Below are 22,496 nucleotides of genomic sequence, written 5' to 3'. Positions count from 1 at the left end.
ATTCTTTTCAAGAGACCACACTGAAAGGAAACCAGTGCTCATCTATATCCACCTCTTACCTGGTACGGTTTTACAGCACCTCTGTCATGAGCATGTGAGTGTCCTGAGGTCTCAGAAACAGCGGTCACATCTTGTTAGTTCAATGACTGAGTATGAAAATTGCAGCTAGACACGTTTTCCCTGGGCACAGAACATGGTTGCAAAAGTTCATTAAACTTGGAATCAAATTTCTAGAGAGGCACTGCTGACATACATAAGAAAACAAATATATCTCATATGAGGATGCTTGGGCATTCCCAGCTTCTCCACTGCCTCCTAAAATGTCAATAAAGCAAGAAGATGTTTTTGTTTCCCCACACACTCAGCAGCAGCCTTCAAGAGTTCAGCTACACATCCATTTGTCCTGTGTCCTTCTGTCCTAACAATCTGCTCTCAGCTCCCACCCCCTACAGCTGGTGCTGAAAATTACGCAGCTATAAGGGTGCAATCCTTATTTGAGAAAGTTCATTTGCTAGAATAGCACTTGGAGCACAAGCAGCCTTTCCTTCACATTGTCAGGTGCTTGACTGGGGTTAAATGAACTCCCCTCTGCAGCTGCACAGAAACCACATCAGAAAGTGATAGGCAGGACCAGGACTGCATGGAATATTAGTCATGATGTGTTGGTGTGAAAATACTTTTAAATCAACACACTTAAAACTGAAGACAGTTCTTCTTACTGTAGTGCCTGAAAACAAATGTGCTAAATTAATGGCTTTTTTTTCTCTTCCCCTCTCTCTTTTGATAATGTCACGCAAAGTCAGCACAATAGGTCAAGATGACTTCCTGATGATGGGAACATCTTCTGTTTCTCCCACGCACCACACATGGGTAAGGGATAAACTGACTAGGTAGCATCTCTGCCAGGGCAGATAACAGAACCCAGCCAAGGACCCCACATCCTTCTCTTCAGCTTTGGTGATGAGTATGGCCTGCATGAGTACCCTTCCTCTGCACCACTGCCAGGTAAACAATTAAAATGTGTATTTAAGTTTTGCTTCTCACATCTAAGATCAAATTCCATGCCAAAACATTCCTTTCACTCCCTTTGTAGTTTGTCATTGCTGCTAAGAGACGCTAAGGCTTATTCTGTCTAAGCATTGCACGGATCACAGTCAAGTTAGAGAATGAAGAGCAACCATTTTAACTGGCTCTAGCATTCAGTTTTAGCAATATTAACAGGTACATCACAGCCCTTATTCCAAAACATTCATAGTTAAACCCATGCCTGGTTCCTTACTACTATAATATACATAGTACATGATAGCATAAGATATATACTATAACATATAGTACATATAGTAAATGATAGCATGAGATAGGCTGCTCTAAGATCAAGATTTAATTATTTTGACAGACCTTGGGAATATATAAAAACATTCAGAATTCCAAAGAATAAGAAGGTTCATTCTTAAAATTACCTTTTCATCTTTATGTAAGTCTTTTCATGCCTATTGGGCTATTGGACAGGATATGTTTCTCACTGCCACACAGTCTGACCTCCACAGCCTGTGTCTCCCTCCCAGCTCTGACTCAAGCCTTCCTTGCTCGAGAGCTACCAGCATCCCTCTGCCAACTGGCAGTCCCCCAAGCTTAAATTATGGCTGCTATCACTAACTGTTGCTAAAAAAAGAGTCCCAAAGCTATGATTAAGACAATACCTACTCTTGCCCAGCACTAATGAACCAGTAGACTTCCAAGTGTTTAAAAAGCAGGGTCCCACTTCACAGAGGTGAACAGCAAAACTTGACAACCAGCAGCCATCTGAAATCTAGTGCTGCAGATTCTACAGCCAGCTCTCCAGTTTGGATATATCACAGTACAATCCCATTCCACTGGTCTTTCTTGACTTGTATTTCCCTCAGCCATCATCTCTGTCTTTCAAAACAGCTAAACCATCAACAAAAACAATTGAAACTCAGGGCACCACAAAGCAGCAATCATACCCTTTTCCTTCAAGTGAGCTGAATAATCACAAGCTTAGTTCTGCACCTAACAAAACAAAACAAATTTAGTCTTCCCAGCCTCTCTCTTCTTCTGTGGTTTGATCTTCTGTCCCACTAGTTTGCTTGACTGACCTATCAGCAGGATCATGCAAGGAACTGCTCCTTTTCTCCCCCTGCACATGGTTCTGGGTTCTAACTCAGTGTGCATTGAGGCTGTATCAGACTTAACTGCACAAGAGTCTTGAGAAAACAGAAAGGAAAAAAAAGGTAAGCTTTTGAAACAGTCACGAATAAAAGGTAATTGTAATTTCTAGCTTATTGTTCTTGACTAGTAAGAACATTATTTTAGAGCTTTCAATTGCTGTTTTTGTAGAACAATCTACATCCATCTAAGAAATCATCTCTAAAATTTATCATGACTAAAAATGTTAAGTTACATTCAAAGCATTAAAAATGCTTCCATTCCTATTCCAAATAACAAAGTTTAAGAAAAATAGATAAAAACTCCAACCCAAACAATACATAAGATTATTAAACCTGTGCGTGCAATATTCTCACAAAACCTCTCTTTTGTGGAATACAATTCCACAGAAATTACTAAGAAACTCCTGGTCTGTCTTCAATTAGCTGTTCCTGAAAAAGAAAAAATACACATCTGTTACAGATCTGTTGCCTAAATGGTAACTTGCACAACTCCTATTTCAGGCTACCTAATAATTCTGCTACAAAACACAACCTTCAATTTCCTCATTTCCTGATTTTACCCTGCTGACATACTACTTGTTTAGAACATTCCCATATCCAGCCAGAGCTTGAATATTTCAGGACAACAGCAGTTATAAATGTTCTTTACCCTTAGGGTTTTATTTTATTATAAATTACAGTTTTGTACTTTCAATATGTCAAGATGACTAGCTTTAAGCAAGTTGGTTCTCCCAGCACAAACAAGCTTTGATTTGAAAAGAGATGACCACTGTCACTAATGAGATGTTTCTCAGAAAACATTACCATTCTCCTTTCAGAGTGAAAATAGTCAGCATTACATGTGCAAGCCATCTGCTATTATTCTCAGCTTCACACCTGGGACCTGGTACTTGTAGGTGTTCTTTTCCAGATTTTCAACAGAAGGTCTTTCAAAATTTTTGAAAAGGGAATGCCACCTTTGCCATATTTTGTCAGGGTTACACACACCTGAAGAAAGCATTTACTAGAAGAAAATGCTACATAAGTAGAAAACACTCTTAAATCTGCTCTCACTGAATGCAAAGGACCTGAGTTTTAACCACTTCCTACTGTTGGTGAAGTACTAAAAGGATTATCTAGAACTCCCTCTTTTTCCTCTGGGGAAGTGCAGATGACGATGGCTGCGGGCTCCCTGCCTCACTTCCACTGCCAGCCCAACACACTTGGCTGCACCAGGCCTACCTCCCATGTGCTGTGCAGATGGCTTAGATACATGCAAGAAGGCTGAAGTGTGAGATATGCATGGACACAAGCCCAGTAGTTAGAAATTGGGGATTTCTGGACATCTGAGAGTCCCTTTTGCTGTTTCCCTGCCAGCCACAGTTCTCATATGAAAGTCCAAATCAACTTCCCTTCACAAGGGAAACTCAGAGGTGTGTCAGTTCTAACAGTCAGTCAGTGATAACCTGAAAAATTGCTGAAAGATCTTTTTGTAGCTCTACATCAACTCTTCCATGCTTAAACAGAACATGAAATGAGCCACGAACCTTCCAGTGATGTTAAGGGGAGGATCTACTCCATTCTCAGAAGAGATACTTTCAAGACTGGCTCCACCATACCTCAGTGCTGAAGCTCAAATGTCCCAGCACTTTTCTGGACGTCACAACATCAGACTTTGGCTTCAGGAAAGCCTCAGTGAAATTCTGAGCACATAATTTACAGACTCTTGTTCAAAATACCACCATCAGCAATCAATGACTCAGACAAAAGTTCAGTGTGTGAATAGTGATCCAGTAGAGATCTCATCCACTCTGAGCATTCATTTTTATTGTACTGAGCTGCAATGGCCTCCAGATTCACAGAAAGCTGAGTACTTCTTTCTCCTTGTTTATGTCTATAAATGGATCTCTAGAATAAATTGATCAAATGCAAGCAGATATTTGAATTTTTGTACTATGATCTGGCAGGAGAACTTATAATTGAAAAGTAAGTAGTTAATCTTCAGTTCCCATGAAGCTTAGGTCAGGCATAAGCAAGAATTAAATTCCATGGACTGAACTAAGCAAAAGGAAAGGCTATGACCCAAGAAGCCTTTCTGACCTTAAAAACTCTTTAAAAAATTTTGCCATATACTGTTCTTGTGTTGATTTCTTTTACAACTACCTGAGCATCTTTTTCAGATGAAATTCATCTGATTTGGGAGTTTGTCTTTTAGAGAATTTGCCAGATCCTGCAACTGCTCTTCAAATGCATCACTTGCTGTTCCAGTTTAAAAAAAAAATAAAAAAACTATTTCTTGTCAAGTACACTACAGCTTGGAACAGTTCATACATTTGATTACAGGGATTTCTACTACACTGTAATTCACCATTTTATCCAGGCTTCGACAGGTAGATGATACATCCAGTCAGGAACAACACCCACAAGAATTAATTCATAGTAAAACATATGTTTCATATCTCTAGAGCAGTGTTGCAATAAAGGCTAATAATGTTCTCACATTTAGAAACATTCATGCCCTAATGACACATAAACATTAAGGAAACCCTACCCTTCATAAAAACCAAGACAGGCAGATTACTTGCGCTAAGGCGTTGTAATGCTTTCAAAATGAAGTCTTCTTTGCAAATCACATCTGATTATTATCTGAATGCTAATTGTAGGGCTGCTAACACCAGGTCCACCTCGCTCCCCCAAGTCTACCAACTAGCATCTTTAATTCATAGGTGCAACTCCAAATATTTGCAAATAATATGAGATGACCTATCTAAAATGAACATCAAACTGCTGAAAAGCTTTTAGCTAATATTCCTGACACCTTCACACCCCACCCCAGTTCTCATGTAAGGGCAGAGTTGCACCTAGAAAATTTCAACTCAACACTGAAACAGGAGGTAATTGCTAAAAATGAAAGCCTGTAAAGTGACTTTTTCTATATTAATACAATCCCTCACGGAGGGAGAACACCATTTTCAGTCTACTCTAACCCTAGACTTTTCTAGAAAGAGAAATTGTACCATCTTCTATCTTCCTTTGATTAAGTCAAACAAGTAAAGCTTTTCCAGTTTCCTCTGCAAGGTTCTCCACCCCCCGGGCATCCTTATAGCCCTTTTCTTGTATTATGAACTCGCCTTCCTTGAACATTATGAGAACTGCACACAGTGTCTCAGATGAGATCATCTCTCAGCCTTGTGCAATACAATAAATATGTTCTTATTTCTCCTGGAAGTACCTTGTGTGATACACCCCAGGGTGATACTTGCTTTCTTCAGTTCTCAAATCTGTTTCATGCCCAAATTCAGCACCATGTCTGCCAACTTGGCAATGGAATTCAACATTTCTTATTCCTGTTTGAAGTTCTACAATGCTGGGGCAGGGGGTTATTTGTGCTTTTTTACCATCTCGGGTAACAAGACCAGAATAAAAAAATCTCATTTCCTAGTGAAGGCAGAACAAGAGTTAAAGTGCCTAGTTCTGCTAAGAGAAGAAAATTGTCCAAATTACTCAAGGCATGTTCTGTCTATCTTACCCAGGTAGTTCTGTTCTACTCATTGAACCAAAGTCTAACACAATAGTCTCCTAGGCCACATATCAAGTAAACTTAGACATTCAAAATAGGTATGAGAGCCCTGAGCCAAGATTTTGTAGAGTTAAAGCCAAGACTTTAAAAGTTTGACAGGTCATGCCATTGAACAAAGAAAAGGCAAAAGTCCAACAGTGATGAAGATGCCTCAAGACCACCCAGGGGATGAAGTCAGGAGACCACTACCCAAATTTGAAGCCAAAAGGAAAGCTCTGCCCAAGATTCCACTTAGTCATTAATATGGAAATTAAAAGGTGTAACTATGAACCCAAAACTGTATAAATGGCTAATTTTACATGAACAGGCCAGGCAAGTTTTGCCCAGTATGAACTGGCTTGCCTCCAATGTTGTTAATAAATACCTTTGCTGCTAAAAGAATAAAAAGTCTCTTAGCAGTTATTTATTTTGAGGCTTTTTCAGCTTCACTAGTTTAAGCAAGCTGTGAGAAGAAACTGAATTACATTCCTTCTGGTACCTGATAATCATAAGCTCCATGCGTTAGTCCTGATGAAAGCGTTACTAATACGCTGAGCACACCAGACTTGGGATCTTCAGTGACAGTTTATTAAGCACCTAAATTCTATAATAATACAAACCTTTCTGACTGCTTGATGCTTGTTTAATTTTCTAGTCTTGCTTGGAAATTTGGTGGTGGAAAAGATTCCAGCTTAGATCTTTCCTCAAAAGGCCATGAAGGACAAGACAAACCAAAGCACAAGAGAAGGGGACATGCTGGAACTGACATGACGGAGGGCTCTGGATAGACTTGAGAGATGGGCTGATTCCAGTGGGATGAAGTTCAACAAGGCCAAGTGCCGGGTCCTGCACTTTGGCCACAACAACCCCCTGCAGTGCTACAGGCTGGGCACAGAGTGGCTGGAGAACAGCCAAGCAGAAAGGGACCTGGGGGGACTGAGTGACAGGAAGCTCAACATGAGCCAACAGTGTGCCCAGGTGGCCAAGAAGGCCAATGGGATCCTGGCCTGTATCAAAAATAGTGTGGCCAGCAGGCCCAGGGCAGTGACCCTTCCCCTGTACTCTGTGTTGGTGAGGCCACACCTTGAGTGTTGTGTTCAGTTCTGGGCCCCTCAGTTCAGGAAAGAGATTGAGGGGCTGGAGCAGGTTCAGAGAAGAGCAACAAGGGGGAAGGACTGGAGCACAAGTCCTATGGGGAGAAGCTGAGGGAGCTGGGGTTGTTTAGCCTGGAGAAGAGGAGGCTCAGAGGTGACCTCAGCACTGTCTAGAACTACCTGAAGGGAAGTTCTGGCCAGGTGGGAGCTGGTCTCTTCTCTCAGGCACTCAGCAATAGGACAAGGGGGCATGGGCTTAAGCTCTGCCAGGGGAAATTTAAGTTGGAGATCAGAAAAAAATTCTTTCCAGAGAGAGTAATCAGGCATTGAAATGGGCTGCCCAGAGAGGGGGTGGATTCACCATCCCTGGAGGTTTTTAAACTGAGATTGGACGTGGCACTGAGTGCCATGATCTGTTAAAGGGACCGGAGTTGGACCAAGGGTTGGACTTGATGATCTCAGAGGTCTTTTCCAAGCCAATTGATTCTATGATTCTGTGATTCTATGATTACACACATACATTCTAGGAGCAAGTGGTTAGTCTTTTTTATGACACCGAATGAGGAACTGTATGTCAGTGTAATAGATTTCAGACTGTCACAAGTGCAAACAATTTCCTTTTTCTTTATAACTGCTCTATCACGTCACAAAGTTCATGTAAAACAGTGCACTGGCCATCTACCTCAGGCATACACTGCAAGACATTAATTCTAAATATTAAAGTAACAATTGTGATGCTTTTTCAAGAGCATTTTTACATTTTGATGCTGGCTAGTTGGCATCACCCCACCACTCATGTGTGCACTCAAGCTATTTGCACATCAGGCTGGAGAAAAACGAGCAAGATCAGCTAAAGCACATGAAGCTTAACATGTTTCCAGCTTAATAATCCTGCACATTTACTTCTGCATGATGGGGTCTGTTAAGACTCCAGTCATTATAAACCACACTTTGTCTTAGATGAGAGGAGAAATAAAAAGCTGGATAGATTGGCACAGTCCTCATCAATCAACTTTCAAGATGCCAAAGACTATATGTAAGGTATTGATTCCTTACAGAGCACTATGTTCCTTAGTTTTTTCTAAAACCATTAAATCCCTTGAAAATACAAGTGACAATTCAACCCAGGTTCTTCTCCATTTCAGAAATATTACATTGTAAGGAATTGTCAGGCTCCTTCCTCTGGATTTGAGGAATTGCTTATTCAACTCTGTGAACCAAAAGGCTCAATTCTGCTTGAAAGTTAACACGGCCTCATCTAGAACATCTTTATATACTGTGTCAAAACTAAATGCATCTCCATTTTTGCTTTTGCCAGGCTTCTTTTAACAGGCTTGTTTTTGATTCCCTGAGGTCTTCCCTTTAATGGGATGAAAGGTAACTTAGTGGTCTGATCCATATGAGAATACGGGCCTTAAAGCAAGGGCTGAAGTTGAAGATGCACTTTGGACTTGGCAAGGCCATTCATCTTCTGCTGGTCTAATTCAGTTTAGTCAGAAGGCACATTATTCTCAGGGCATGTCTGCTGAAAACAGATTTCACAAATAGTCTTGGAAATTCAGGTCTGAAACCTCTTACAGAGAAACCATAACTAACAGGAATGGCAATAAACACCTCACTCAGCAGAAACAAACCAAACCAAAGACCAAGCAAAACGACTTCCACAAAACTTCCCCTTCATTTGAGTCCACTCTCTAAAGGGACACCGCTCAACTGTGCCTGGAGCACGGTATGAATCCCAGGCACTTCAAATCTTTCTGCCCAGGTAGGGAAGGAGTTAAGAAAAGTGACTGTGGGGCTTTGAACAGTAGAAACTATGGGTGCTTACAGCAGATATGCACCTCAAGTCTCACTGCAACCTTGGTTAATGGGATTCTGCACTGCATTGGTGCCGAAGGGGTTTTTAATTTTTTGATTTTCACATTTTGTAGATTTTAGGAACACAGTAGCTGTAGCAAATGTAGATTTAATGTGCTAGTATTCTGGCAGCTTAAGTTCATTGTTTATATATCCTAACCCCTACCACAGATTAGTAGCTCAAATTCTTTTAGCTATTCAGGCTCTCATCAAGGCAGAAAAGATGAAGACTATCACAAAGGCCTGCAGAACAAGACCAAACATAAGCAAACAACCTTGAGTTTAAGAACACTGGAAGAACTCCAAAGCCCAAGGAAGAGGAAAATGAAGAACAGAGGGTCCCAAGACCCCAGCCCCAAATCCTGGGGGTGGGACCAGGGGCAGAACCGGGGCTGGACTGAGAAATGTGTAAAGTAATGATTGGGTGGGCAATATTATAAAAGCCATGGAAACCTCTGTTCAGGGGAGCACAGAGATGTGATCATGTATTCCTAAAAGCCCTAAGCCTGGACATTAAAGAATGTACCTTTTTATCTTATCCCACATTAACTTGGCTCAGAGTCCTGTTTTTGGGTTCTCTCACAGCATCAGCATTGACACAGTCATCAGCCAGGCAAATGTCCTTCCAAAGTTTCTGGGTCAGGTCTCATTCATTCCTGGTAATGGAACAGTTCTCTGCACTTCAGACAGTTTTTCCCTTTATCACCACCTTTAACGTACTTGGTCCTTAAATTTCCACCAGGCAATGTGCCAAGACCTTCACAAGTTGTCCCTGGCATGGGCAGCCCTCCCACCTCAGACGAGATGGGTTTAAAGCCACGGGCCCTGGCCAGAGCAAGCACATCCTTCCCTCAGAGTGGGACAAAGCCATGCTGATGACTTCTGCACACCACATTCCACAGAAGGCTTTGCCACTAGGTGATGGGTGTGTCTGATAAAAAAACACTCTATGTCACAGAAAAAATAGTAGTTGCAATAAAGGTAAAAAAGCCACACAACCTTCACAAAAAAACCCCTGAAATTCCTAACTCCCAAAATTGTTGGGCAAATCTGGTGACATGAATGGCTGAATCACAATTTATGAGTCTTAAATGCATGAGATAAACTACAACATGGTGTAAAAAAGTGATTTTCTTGTTAGTCTGTTAAATGCACTAGACTTGCTTATTATAGGAAATAATTATCCAACTCATATTCATAATTTTAAAAAGCTGAAATACATTGGGAGACATGATGTTGTGAATGTGTGGCTGTGAAAGGTATTTATTTGCCAAATATTAAGGGATGTATTTCTGGACATCCTAACTGCATACTAGGGAAACCCATTAAATTACTTTTTTGCTGCAAACTGGTAAAGAAAAAACTCAACAACATCAACAAACCAAATCAAATCCAAACACATCTTGTTCTGGAATTTTGTTCAAAATAATGATCTATTTCCATAGAGGAACTTATAGGTATGAAACACACTACACACTGCAATTTGATAAATAACAAACCAAATTACTTAAATTAGTGCCTGCCTGCACAAAAGCTGCTTAACTATTGAGAATATAAAAGTAGTATTTATTGTATTTGAAAATGGAGGGGGGGTTCACCCCCATAGGTGTGTGCCAGCTTAGATAGAGACATTTTAGATTTCGTCTTGTATTGTAAAAAGTGTTCTGTTTTCAAAATTATTGTCAGTATGGGATTCCTATGGCAATAAAAGCTACAAATAATACTGCATTTATATTTGTTTTCAGGGCAAAGCATAAGAGCCTAAGTAGCCCACTTTGGAATACATTTTAAGCACAGCTACCCAGGAAGTACATTGGCCTTTAAAAGTACACAGGATACTTCCAAAGCACATCCCCTTTGACAATGCTGGAAGTCTAGTAAGAAATGCTGAAGAGCTTTTCTGAAAGGAGCTTAGAGGGCTTTCATATTCCCTTTTGCTTTCGTAGAAAGAAGATAGGCCTAAATTTTGATGTGTGACTAGTAATTTTTGGATACTTACCTTCAGATATTTTGTAGGATGTAATTTTTGATAAGTTTAGTACCTTGTGAACAAAAAATAATATTTTTTTAAGTCGCTAAAACTATTATGTTGAAAGCACAAAAAATCATGGGCCCCTTCTGAAAATTTAGCTCTGTTCCCCAGCTTTTACCTATTCTACTTGTTTCCCATTCCCTGTTATTCACCATCCCCTATCACATGACTCTCAGAAGTCTCTCCCTGCCACCCAAAACAGACATTCCCTTCATGGATAAGGACTTCATGTAAAGTAGTCTTCACCATGCTTAATTTCCTGCTTTCCCACAGTCATACTTTAAGGGCTGGTCAACACTTCCCTTCAAACTGATCTGGCACATGCTCTTCTTTTTTTTTTTTTTTTTTTTTTTTTGACAGTGAAGACAAAACCTCTTGTCAAAAGTAAATCACTTCCTTCCAAAATGAAGCTCATTCAGGTACAAATAACTGTAACTGCCGAAGAAAGACACCTGAGTCAATGACCTTCAATCACATCTTCAATTCTTTCCCCTTCAAGGAAACACTTGGGTAAATGTATTTCTTCTCCTTGAGAGAGAACAGTCACAGCAACCTGGAAGCCACACAGGTTCTACATGTAGGACCAGACATGGATCCAGACAACACACTGCAGAGAAATTCAGGATAAAGTAGGAAATGGAATGGAGAACAACCTAGACTGTTTTGTTCCCTGAAGTCAAGGAACAAGCCGATGTGTCTACTCATATCTGCAGTAACCACTGTCATGCCAGCACTTCTCTTTTTCTCCTTAGTTTATTCTCTTTCCTGTTAAGAACCACTGTAATTCAGATTGTGTGCCAATTACAAACCACCACAGTCAATTATGAGTTACTGAGGACCAATAAATTTACAACAGTACTTTGGAGTTTTGACAGAATCCAGGAAACTTTTTTCCTAGTGACACAGACAATGAACAAAAGATATTTGCCCTGGGAGATTTTGTGAAGGAAAGACTCAGAAAACCACTCCTGGCTGCAGGCAGTATGAGTGTAGCATAGTATATAGCAGGACTATTACTCATTGAGTATAGTCAGTGAGTCTGAAAAGTGAATATACCTCAGACAAATGGTAGGAAATTAAGGACTGAAGCTCACCAACAGTTTGTAGGGAAGTTAAAACATCAGTCACTTGATAAGTCTGTTATCAGAAGAAAAACACTTCAATGGTTACAGTGTTAAAGAAAGGAAAAGGGAAATACTGGCTACCAAAATGAGGATAAAAGAATTTACTGTCCCAGCTCATGCATACATTATGCTTTTCACAATACACTTTATTTTCTCTTTCATTTTTTCTCTTTACTAGCAGTCAAAGTTTTTGTGTACATGGCAAAACTAAATCATTCCTGACAAAAGGGTGAAGCCGAATGCAATTTCCTTTGTCTACACTTGCAACAAGAAACATACCCTGCTCTGGTTCAGCTGCACCCCTTGTTGTTAACAACTGTCACCAGGGGTTCAATTTAGTTCATCAAGTAGAGCCCAAACAATTTGGAAAGAATTATTTAAGCCAGCTGGGTCCCACCCAGCTCCTCCAGAGCACACATGCAGAACAGCCAATGCAATTTAAAAATTATTAGGAAAATGAATACTAAAAACCCACTAGATAAGGCAAAGGGATTGAAAACATCTGAATTAACTTAAATATTGTGACAGGAAAAAAAACCAAAAAACCACCACAACTGACTTACCAGTTCCCTGCATTACAGAACCACCCATTTCTCCATCACTTTGTCAGAGGAGTGTGTTATGAAGAAGCTAGTGAGAATATCAGTATCATAATTCTATTTATTTTAGATGAAAAATAAGCACAAACCTTACAAACTGGAAGAAAACTACCATAGCTAATTTGAAAGGGACTCTGCCACTCGCCCTCCATAAGGCAAGCCCAGTTAATGCAGATTGTACTGGTGGAATCTACAATGACTTTAAATCATGTCAATATTCCCTGTCACACTTTAAAAGCCAAAATAATTACAATCTGCTTGGATTAATGCACTACACTGTCATTAGGCTGGCAATTAAATCTTATTTCTGAGATTGGAGATCTCAGTCACCAACATCTGCAAATATCTTTACATCTTGTGTAATAGCTGGCTTCAGATCTTGGTATATCAAAATAAAAAGACCTTTCCAATGGCTCCCATGTTATTTTGGACTTAAAACTTCATGATGACAGCAGCTTCTCGAAACAGCCCATAAGTCAAATTTATTATTCATTTTGTCATGTGGGATTTTCTTAACTCTAAGCCAATGGAGCAAAAACAAATCAAGGTCAGTATTTATACTGCACAAATTAAAATTAACCATGTGTTCAGTTTTTTTTTTTTTAATTCTGAAAGGTATTTGGTCTTAAGGACATTTGACAGATGCAGCATTCACCAGTTCTTGTACACATCTGGGAGTTATCTGAGAAAACACTCTCAAACAACATCTCCTCTCATGACTTAAAAAAAAACCCAACACACTAAAAGCTTGCCAGCCATCCTACTGCTTCCAGCATCAATAACCACACATGAGAAAGACAATCCAATTGCAGGATGCTCATCCCAGGAATTAATTTAATCCCAAACAGTGTAATTCAATATTTAAACAAACCAGTGGTTTTGCAAATGATAGTTTATTGGTAAAAGCAGGAGCACAGGAAAGCCTTTTTGCCACACATATCAGAAATGAGACAGCATGTTAAGGGCTTTGAAAACAAGTCTACCTCTACATATCCATTGAAGTACTACCTTCTCCTGCCATAGATATTTAGACAACCATTTCTTTCCTTAAATTAGAGCCTACCCATGAGGCATAATAAAATATATACTATACAGACCTAAATAAAGAATGCTACCTTTACAAGTTTCAGTAACCTTTCACCTCTTCAACAGTTTCTTGCAGCACTTGCCATACCAAAAGAACAGCCACTGTTTACAGGCTGGAATCAGAGCATAACCAATGAACAAAACCCAACAGTAACTGCAATGACAATCTGGAAACTTCTCTACAGAGCCTACTTTGTAGAGTGCTGCAAGTGACCCACAGCCATCCGAAGCAACCATCTGCATTCCCCAGTGTGCAGCCCTGAGCCTCTCCCCACGACAAGAACACCCAGCAGAGCAGTTACCTCCTTGATCCGCTTCACAAGCGCGTTCTGGTCGAAGGCAACTGCTTCTGCACACTGGTGGAGATGGTCTTGGTACCGCAGACACAGCTGCAGCACCTGCTGAGGGTCCAGCTTCTCCAGTTTGGTGTTGGTCGGAGAGGTCTGCCCACTGAGCAGTCCTACAAAGTAAAGGAAGGACCAGAGTTAATCTGGCTGTTCATATAATTAGCTCAGCTGCAATCCAAGAGACAGCAGAACAAACCCAGCAGAAAAGATTTATGAGAGGTAGTGAAAAACTAATTCAGAATAATTTATGGGTGTTTCAAATTCGTAGCAGTGCAAAGAACAGTTTGCCATAGAGCTTAGCCCTCCCTGACAGAACCTAAACAGACTCTAAATGCAGGTCTGTAACACACATCAGCTTGGTTTGCAATGATATGCGAGTTCATAAGCAATCCTAAACTGTGAAAAATGAGCCCTCTCCTAATTTATGCAAGCCAGAAGAGGAAGGAGTTGAGACCTGCAATCCCACAAGAGCATTGGACTCAAACTATATTCATACAATCACAGCCAAACCAGAGCTCTAAAAATTCACTAGTCCCCCAAAACAAACCTGAATAAAAAAAGATCCACCTTAAGTTAATTTATTAGGTGAAATATCTGTATTTTGTCTACCTTGCCTTTTTTCAAGCTTCAGAACTCTTTCACCTTCTAAGATTTTTCTTTACAATCTCAAAGACTAGCAATAAATTTTTTTGTTTGTTTAATATGGAATTAAGATATATGGAATTAAGATCCTCACCTACTGGCATGACCAGGTTTCACAAAAAGCTAATGAAAAAAATGGCATTGGACTTAAAACTGGGACACTGGTAATACCCAGAAGAACGGAATTATCCAGAGAAATTTTTCCTGCCCATTACCTGTTGCCTACATAGTGCAACTTAAGAATATTTGCTGAGCTCAGCCATGTGTTTGCCACACTGACCACCTTCCCCACAGCTGCTGGAAAAAATGATGCTAAGCTCTAAGGCCATCCCATCCTTTTTTTGCTACTTCATTTACTCACTTTCATTTCATTTTCCTTCAGCGTTAGCACAACTTTTTTCTTGTTGGGACACCATCTATGACAAACTGCACATACCCACAATATGCTCTTCCCAAAACATCCATCAGGCTATGCAAACTGAATTCAGTCACTGCATGCCCCTGCCCTTTAGGACTCTCATTTTACAGGCAGGAAAAGACATTAAACAGCAAACATAATCATGTATCAAACTAAGCAATTAGAAAGTAATAAATGCCAGGCATTTGGACTAGAAAAGTTCTCCAAGAATGTACCTCAGTGGGAAATGGAAAGTATTTTGAATGACCCCCATGCCTATTGGAAGCTACAACTGGTAACATCAAGTTCTTGCAAAAACATAACAAGACAGAAACCAAGATGCAAGTCAAAAGCATCTTATGAGTATGAGAAAGTTAAACCTCTTCAACAACATATGCAGACAAAAATGAAAACTAGGACAACGATTTCATCAGATACAATGAAGTACATTTACTTTTCAGTAAATTTATTCTCTCAGGATGCTCAATTATCCTCTGCATAAAATCTTGTCTTAAAGACGGAAAAAAAGAAAAAAGGTAGTTTTGTTTTATTGACTTGTCCAATAAAGCTGTGCTACCTCAGTCAAGAGATCAGGAGAGGAAACAGGCATTTCACCATTTAGTCTCAAACCACTGTATCAGCAACAGTCAAATTATTTTTTGTTTTGAAAAGAATTATCTCAAACAAATCTTACGTTCATCAACATCAGCTGCAAATCTTTTAAGTCTACTTTCAGCTAAAGTAAAAAAACTTCAATGGAACAAACCCACTGAAGGAAATAAGACTTGTAAAAAATGTTTATGCTTGTGTTCTAGTACTTCCTCATTTCATTAATTGTGATCCTCTATAATATTATCTTGTCAGGGTGAATGTTCAAATAATGTTGTCAACTTTTAATATGCTGAATGTTTGCATAGGAATGAAGAGTTCACTGTGCACCTGAGGCAGTTATCTTGTCTCAGCCCTGATCAAATACATGATGCTATCAACCACTAATTTTCTTTATTACTAATCTCTCACCAACTTGAAGAGGAAGAAGAAAATTAAACACTTATTTAGGAGATTTAATTAACATGAAGTATGTACTTAGGCCAACTTAACGTTGCTTGTGAAAATTTTGAAGAGGAATAGGCTCAGGACTGTAAAACAAGCTAATAAAGAATATGCTACTTAAACTTATGGACTTACAACCTTGTACAGGTTACACAATGCTAAAAGAAAAATTAATAAACTGTAAGGATGGTCTAATTCCCTATCCAGAAAAGCACAAGCTCGACTGAAGGGAGGCATTCCCCATTCAGCTGGAATTTGTTCATATGAAGGCAGAGGTGGAAATCCAATCCAGTACAAATGTTTGGACTAGAAATAAAAAACAAACATCATGCTGCTCCAAGAGTGACTATGGTATTATTTTGGGTGACGGAGTGGGAAGATTCCAAAGGAACGAGCGTCTCCAAAGACCTCTGGGGTCATGCTGACAATGCCAGAGAACAATTTAGCTTAGTTTCAAATTGCAAGAAAGGGAAAAGTACACTACACAACAGCACAAAGAAGGCCATTGAAGCCCACTGACAAAAAGTTGATCAATCATTTTTTGTTGGTCACTGTAACTACTTACTATCCATGCTATAAACACCAACATTTCTTAACTAACATTCCCCTCTACTCCACTCTTGTGAGACCCCACGTGGAGCACTGCACCCAGCCCTGGGCCCCCAGCACAAGACAGACAGGGATCTGCTGGGGCAAGTTCAGATGAGGGCCACAAAACTGGTCAGAGGGCTGGAGCACCTCTCCTGTGAGGAAACACTGAGGAAGTTGGGGTCGTTCAGCCTGAAAAACAGAAACCACCAGGAAGATGCTGTTATGGCCTTTAATATTTGCAGCAGACTCGTGAAAAAGACAGAGAGAGACTTTTTACCAGGGCCTGTAAGTGACAGGATAAGGGACAGTAGTTTTAACCTGGAAGACATTTAGATTGGACCTAAGGAAGACATTTTAACAACAAGGATATTCTGGCACTGGAACAGAGAAATTGGATGACCGATCCCTGAAAGTGTTCAACGTAAGGTTGGATGGGGCTTTGAGCAACCTATAGTTGTCTTAGTTTAGAAGAAAACTAAGATATTTATATGGACCAGAAAAGAAGGGCCTCCCCCCAAAAATCACCACAGCATTGAAATTTTGGCGTTTTAATCACAAAAATGTGTATAAAAAAAGGATAACAGTTATTAACAACAAATATGTGTATGTATATATATATTTATGTAACCAAAACTAGGACAGAACAAACAACTACACTGTACCCTCCGCCCCGAAAAAAGAACAAACCCTCTAAACAAAACTGATTTTTTGTCTCTGTTCCCTTTAGTGCAATTATATTTATGGACAGCAAGGGTCGCTGCTGCACCTCGGCCAGCTGCAAAGTCATTCGCAATTCCCCAGTAAAACAAAGACGAAATGTGAGGTGTGAGGTGCTGACTCCTCCGAATAACTCACATGGGAGATGAAGGTCACAAAAGAGGATGGGGTAGAACCCTCTGGCAGGCAATGAGGAGTCCTCTCCTCATTCTCCAGTCAGGGACGAGAGGCTGGGGACAGGGGCTGGTAGTGGTAGGACTCAACCACTCCTCTGCAGACGGAAAGCTGCCTCAGGAAAGGGATCTGTAGCAGAATCCAAGGCTCTCTCCTTCTCCTCTCTCCCTCTGATAGGCAACACAGAACATCAGAGCTGAGCTGGGGTTGTGGGTGGCCAAAACCAGGGCAACTCAGCTCCCTCTAAAGGCCTCCCTGACTCCAGCAAATGGTTGGATTCCACTCACCGCAGCAGACCAAAAAGTGACGTCCAACCCCTCGGCGAAATCTCTCCTTCCCCCCTCACCTTCTCAGCAATCAAATTGGAATTCAAAGCAGTTGGCCACTCCTTTGTTATCTAGTGGCATGGGGGATAGGGCATTAGGTCCCAAATTCTGTGTTGGTGGGGAGAGAGAATTCCATTAAGATCCAAATCTGCAACAATAGTGAAAGGGGATGAAAGATGTCCCTGCCCATGGAAGAGTGGTCAGACTGGATGATCTTTAACCGTCCCTTCCAACCGAAACAATTCTATGATTTTGTTAAGTCACTGCAGCAGGCAGTGAGCCCAAACAGATTTAATGTAATACCTCCTCCATGAGCTCTGGCACTTACAGGACAGCAGCATCCTTCCCTATGCCAATGAAAAATGTGAAACACACAGAAAAAAATCCTGAACTAAAAGCGCTATACAGAAAATAGCAGGGAGTTAAAAAGGATGTGAATGGTATCCTTTGTTCCTATATTAACATAAAGTTGAGGAGATATCTAAGAGGATTTAGCAATTCAGCATTGAGATAACTTCGTTTTTAGAGCAGAGAGATGGCCAGCACTGCAAACCTTATTTATATGACAATAATATAATGTATTATTAAACAACTGCCCTCTTGAAAACCACTGCTTCCTTTTTCAAGACTTTTCCTACATTTTGAACTCTCCATTGAACAGGCCCAACCCTCAGTGACTGCTCTACACATAGTGTGTAAGAGGTCACATCTGTTGCACCAAAATATTTATTAGGTCACTCTTATAAGTGCCAAAAAGGGGAGAGACAGATGTCACTGAATGGTTCAGGCTTGCTCCCAAAATATCCAGAACTTGAACCTGGTCACCAGCAGATCTCAGAGCAACTAACCACTGAGGTACTGCCTCTTCTTCACTGAGGAAAGGGTGTTCCTGTGATTTCTTCTGGGAGATTATTACTTCTGGGCCCCAAGAGCACATTTCTGTTCTTGAATGAAAAGAAAACAGCACCTAAAGCTTTACTTTCTTATTAAATTGAATACTCATTTTTCAAGCTATTGGTTTTCTTTCAAAGAAGGAAGTTCACCAGGAATCATCTCTGCATTATCTGAAACCTTGAGAAGAGGCTGCTCGGACATGAGTGATAAAACATATCCACCCCAGTGTGGTAAGGAAAGGCAGCACAGGGGATGTCGCGGCTTGGAGAAAACAAAACTGGTGAAACAGGAGAGGGACTATTGTAGAGCTTTCGTGCATGGACCAAAAATGCTTTGGCAACCACCAAACATGCACAGTCCTGGCTATAAAATTACACCAGAAAACAAATAAGATGACAGATCACTTTATGTGCCTGCCACGATGAAGAGAAGTCAAGATCTCCCACCTACTCTGGGACATCTGATCAGTAAACAGCAAGCCCATGGAGGAGATAAAGAGCAGCACAATGGTGCTTTTGAAAAAAATTACTCAATGCACCAAGTATGTTCTGCATAGAGAAATACCATGTATCATTACAAGGCGAGCTCACCCACAGACTTGACAAATCTGTTATTGTTTCTATATTCCTTGGCAAAACAGAGGCATGTTAAAACCATTTTCCTCCTACTTAGTCATCTCCTTGTTGGTTCCATATCGATATGTATGTATGGCGAGGCTTTGCGAACGAAGATTTGGGAAGGGCTCTCCCCACCTGGGTGTGTCCTTTGAGCCTGCACAGTGGATTTTTCAGGTCAGGCACAGCGTGTGCTAAACTGGCCCCACCCTTTAACTCCTGAGGTTCATCTGCCACGGCCAAGCGAGCTTGGATGGTGACAGTGAGGTCCTCAGGACTAGATCCTACAGCCCCCGGTATTCCCAGGAGGTCTCCCATCCAAGTGCTACCCGGGGCTGACCTTGCTGAGCTTCGGAGACCAGACGAGATCAGGCATCAGGGTGGCATTTTAACTGCCATATCAATATACACTTCCAAGAAATCACATCCTACTGAGCAGAAGAAAGCTCTTAGCTTAAAAAGCATTTTTATGACTAGAAGTGAGGTTGCTGAAAAAAAGCTTCTCGTGCAATTGATGCCGAAGAGGTTTCTGATTTTTCATTTTTATAGATTTTAGAAGTATTTGCAGCTGTAGCAAATGTAGTATTCACATTTGTAACAGCTTAAGTTCATTATTTATATATCCTAACCCCTACCACAGATTAGTAGCTCAAATTCTTTTAGCTACTTAGGCTCTCGTCAAGGCAGAAAAGATGAAGACTATCTGAAAGGCCTGCAGAATGAGACCAAACATAAACCAACAACCTTGAGTCTAAGGACGCTGGAAGAACTCCAAAGCCTGAGGAAGAAGAGCTGATGAAGAACAGAGGGTCCCACGACCCCAGCCCCAAATCCTGGGGGATGGCACAGTGGTGGGACTGGGGCTGGACTTAGAAACGTGTAAACTAATTATTGGAAGGATCATATTATAAAAGCCATGGAAACCTCTGTTCGGGGGTGCACAGAGATATCATCATGTATTTCTAAAAGCCCTAAGCCTGGACATAAAAGAATGTACCTTTTTATCTTATCCCACATTAACTTGGCTCAGAGTCCTGTTTTTGGGTTCGCTCACGGCATCACAATACTGATTCTATATACATATAGAACATACTGCCCCACCAGAGTTATCTTCTGCTACTTTAATGAGCAATCCTAACAACACCTTGAGCACTTTCCAACCTGAAAAGTATGAATATTTCTTTTTGACTTCTGTATTTCCACTTGTCAATCTCCTTTTCAATCAGTAACAGCAGGCATTACAAAACAGGTTCATAGCAGTTAATTTATTATTACAGAGAACAAAGAACATGATGATGTAGTATTGTTACGAATTTTAAGGCCAGAAAGGGTTGCTGCCATCAGCTAACCAAGCTTTCTGTGGAATAAGAGATGACTTTTAAAGTTACATCTTCTTAAATCTGACCAGAAGTCTACCTTGCCCAGAATGCTGCTTCCAACATCTGACAACAGTGGGCATTTAGAAAAAGAAACATCTTTATCAGTTCTTTCTCTCTACAACCTTATTGCCTCCCAGTTATTGCAGGCCCAAAATACTGTGCTCAGTGAAGCTATGGATACCTGAATTTCACTAATCCTTTTTGAAATGTATATATTTATCTCCACAATATCCTGTGGCAGTATGCTGCTTATTTACACAGCATGAAAAAAACCTCTTTTCACTTGCTTTACACTTGCTACTCTGTAGCTGTGCTGTGACCCAACAGAAATTTGTGGAACAAATGCCCCAGTATCTTTCCAAGCACCCCACTGAGAAGCCTCCTCTCCCAGGAATAACTTAATTTCTCTGATTACCTCTGAAATAATGTTCAATTGTCTCTAACCTGAGGTCTGATTTCTCCCTTTAAAAGCCAAGTCAATTCTTCTACAGAGTCTAATGGTCACACTTCTAACAAACCAGTTGCTTTTAAAATTGCCACCCCTTTGCAGGACCTACTTATCATCAACACACTTTCTAAGAGCACTGCACTGCACCTCATCACCTCTTCTCCCAAGACCAAGGTTAATTAAAGCAACATATTACACACCACAAATAACAACAGCTTGTCAGCTTTACAGAGGCATTCCTGCTTCTGGTACCTGTTTCTGGAGGTTTATCATTATGTACATTACCATGTTTATTAAAACCTGTTCTGTGAACACTTCTCATTCATCCTTGTAAAGAATGAAGCTTTTCTGAAAGTCTTATCCTAAGGACAATCTCACAGACTCTTCAGCAAGCTTCTAGAGAACTTAAAAATCTGTTATTAAATATACACAAGTAGAAAGCCATTTTGAGGGTATTTCTGTTCTGGCTTCCTCATGATTTCCTATTTAACCTGCTAGAGGCTTGTAAACTTTTCCTCTCCTAACACAAGATTCTTTTTGCCTGTTTCTTTGTTTGCTTGGCTTGCTTTTGTGGGGTTTTTTGGGGTTTTTTTTTGGATGGCTTTTGGTGTGTAGGTATCTTTTTGTCTGCAGGTTCCTTCACACTGCTTTAACTACACTGTTTTTGACTCTACTGTCCTTCAAAACCACTTGTGCTGCCTGAAACTTATTTCAATTGTTCCCAACTTCTCCTCTTGCTACCCTCATTTGTTTATGATACTCCTCTTCATAGAATAAATCCAAGATAGTAAAACTTTTTCAGCTCTTCTACTCCTCATTGAATTTGAGTAGACAACACTTTCTACTTGTATATAACAATATACAGTGATATACCATATATAATGCAGTCATTTAATTTACCCTCATTAAGACAATATTGGTTTTAGCTTAAAAAGAACTAGTGTTTTTCAAGTATCTGAGATTTTTTCTGTGTTCCAAAGGTATTTAAAAAACAATCAACCCCACAACTTTCCTTATCAAGCACTTCTAAAGCTTTCAGGTAGAACCTACCCAGACTGGTCAGCTTCTTAAATAAATTCTGGCCTCAATGGGCATAGATTAACTATTATAGTTGCCTTCCCTGTTGCTGTTTGCATGGGAAGATTGTTCTGGCACTACTTTCAAGATTCCTAAGTACCAAAAAAAGATCCACACAAGAAACATATGAAATTACATCCCTAAAGATAGAGTCTTGCTCCTTGACCATTGCTGCTTGCATATGTTTGGAGGCAGCACCTTGCTATTAGCTGAAAGAAAGAGCTCATTTCCATATATTATCCATGCAGGGACACTTTAATATAACCTACTGAAAAGAAATAATTGCACATCTATGTGCAGTAGAATAAAAGATATTAA

At 40.3% G+C, this 22,496-nt stretch overlaps 1 protein-coding gene across 1 annotated transcript in view; it reads right to left on the bottom strand.

Annotated features, from left to right (window-relative positions):
* Positions 1-22,496, bottom strand: part of BORCS5 (BLOC-1 related complex subunit 5) — a 64,895-nt gene that overhangs the window by 9,161 nt on the left and 33,238 nt on the right. Inside the window, exon 3 of the mRNA XM_071551429.1 lies at positions 13,822-13,979. Coding sequence (XP_071407530.1) covers positions 13,822-13,979 — 158 coding nt within the window. The remainder of the gene's footprint in view (positions 1-13,821; positions 13,980-22,496) is intronic.

This window comes from Pithys albifrons, chromosome 3, assembly GCF_047495875.1.
Source record: "Pithys albifrons albifrons isolate INPA30051 chromosome 3, PitAlb_v1, whole genome shotgun sequence".
NCBI lineage: Eukaryota > Metazoa > Chordata > Aves > Passeriformes > Thamnophilidae > Pithys > Pithys albifrons.
This window is presented reverse-complemented; position numbering and strand designations above follow the sequence as displayed.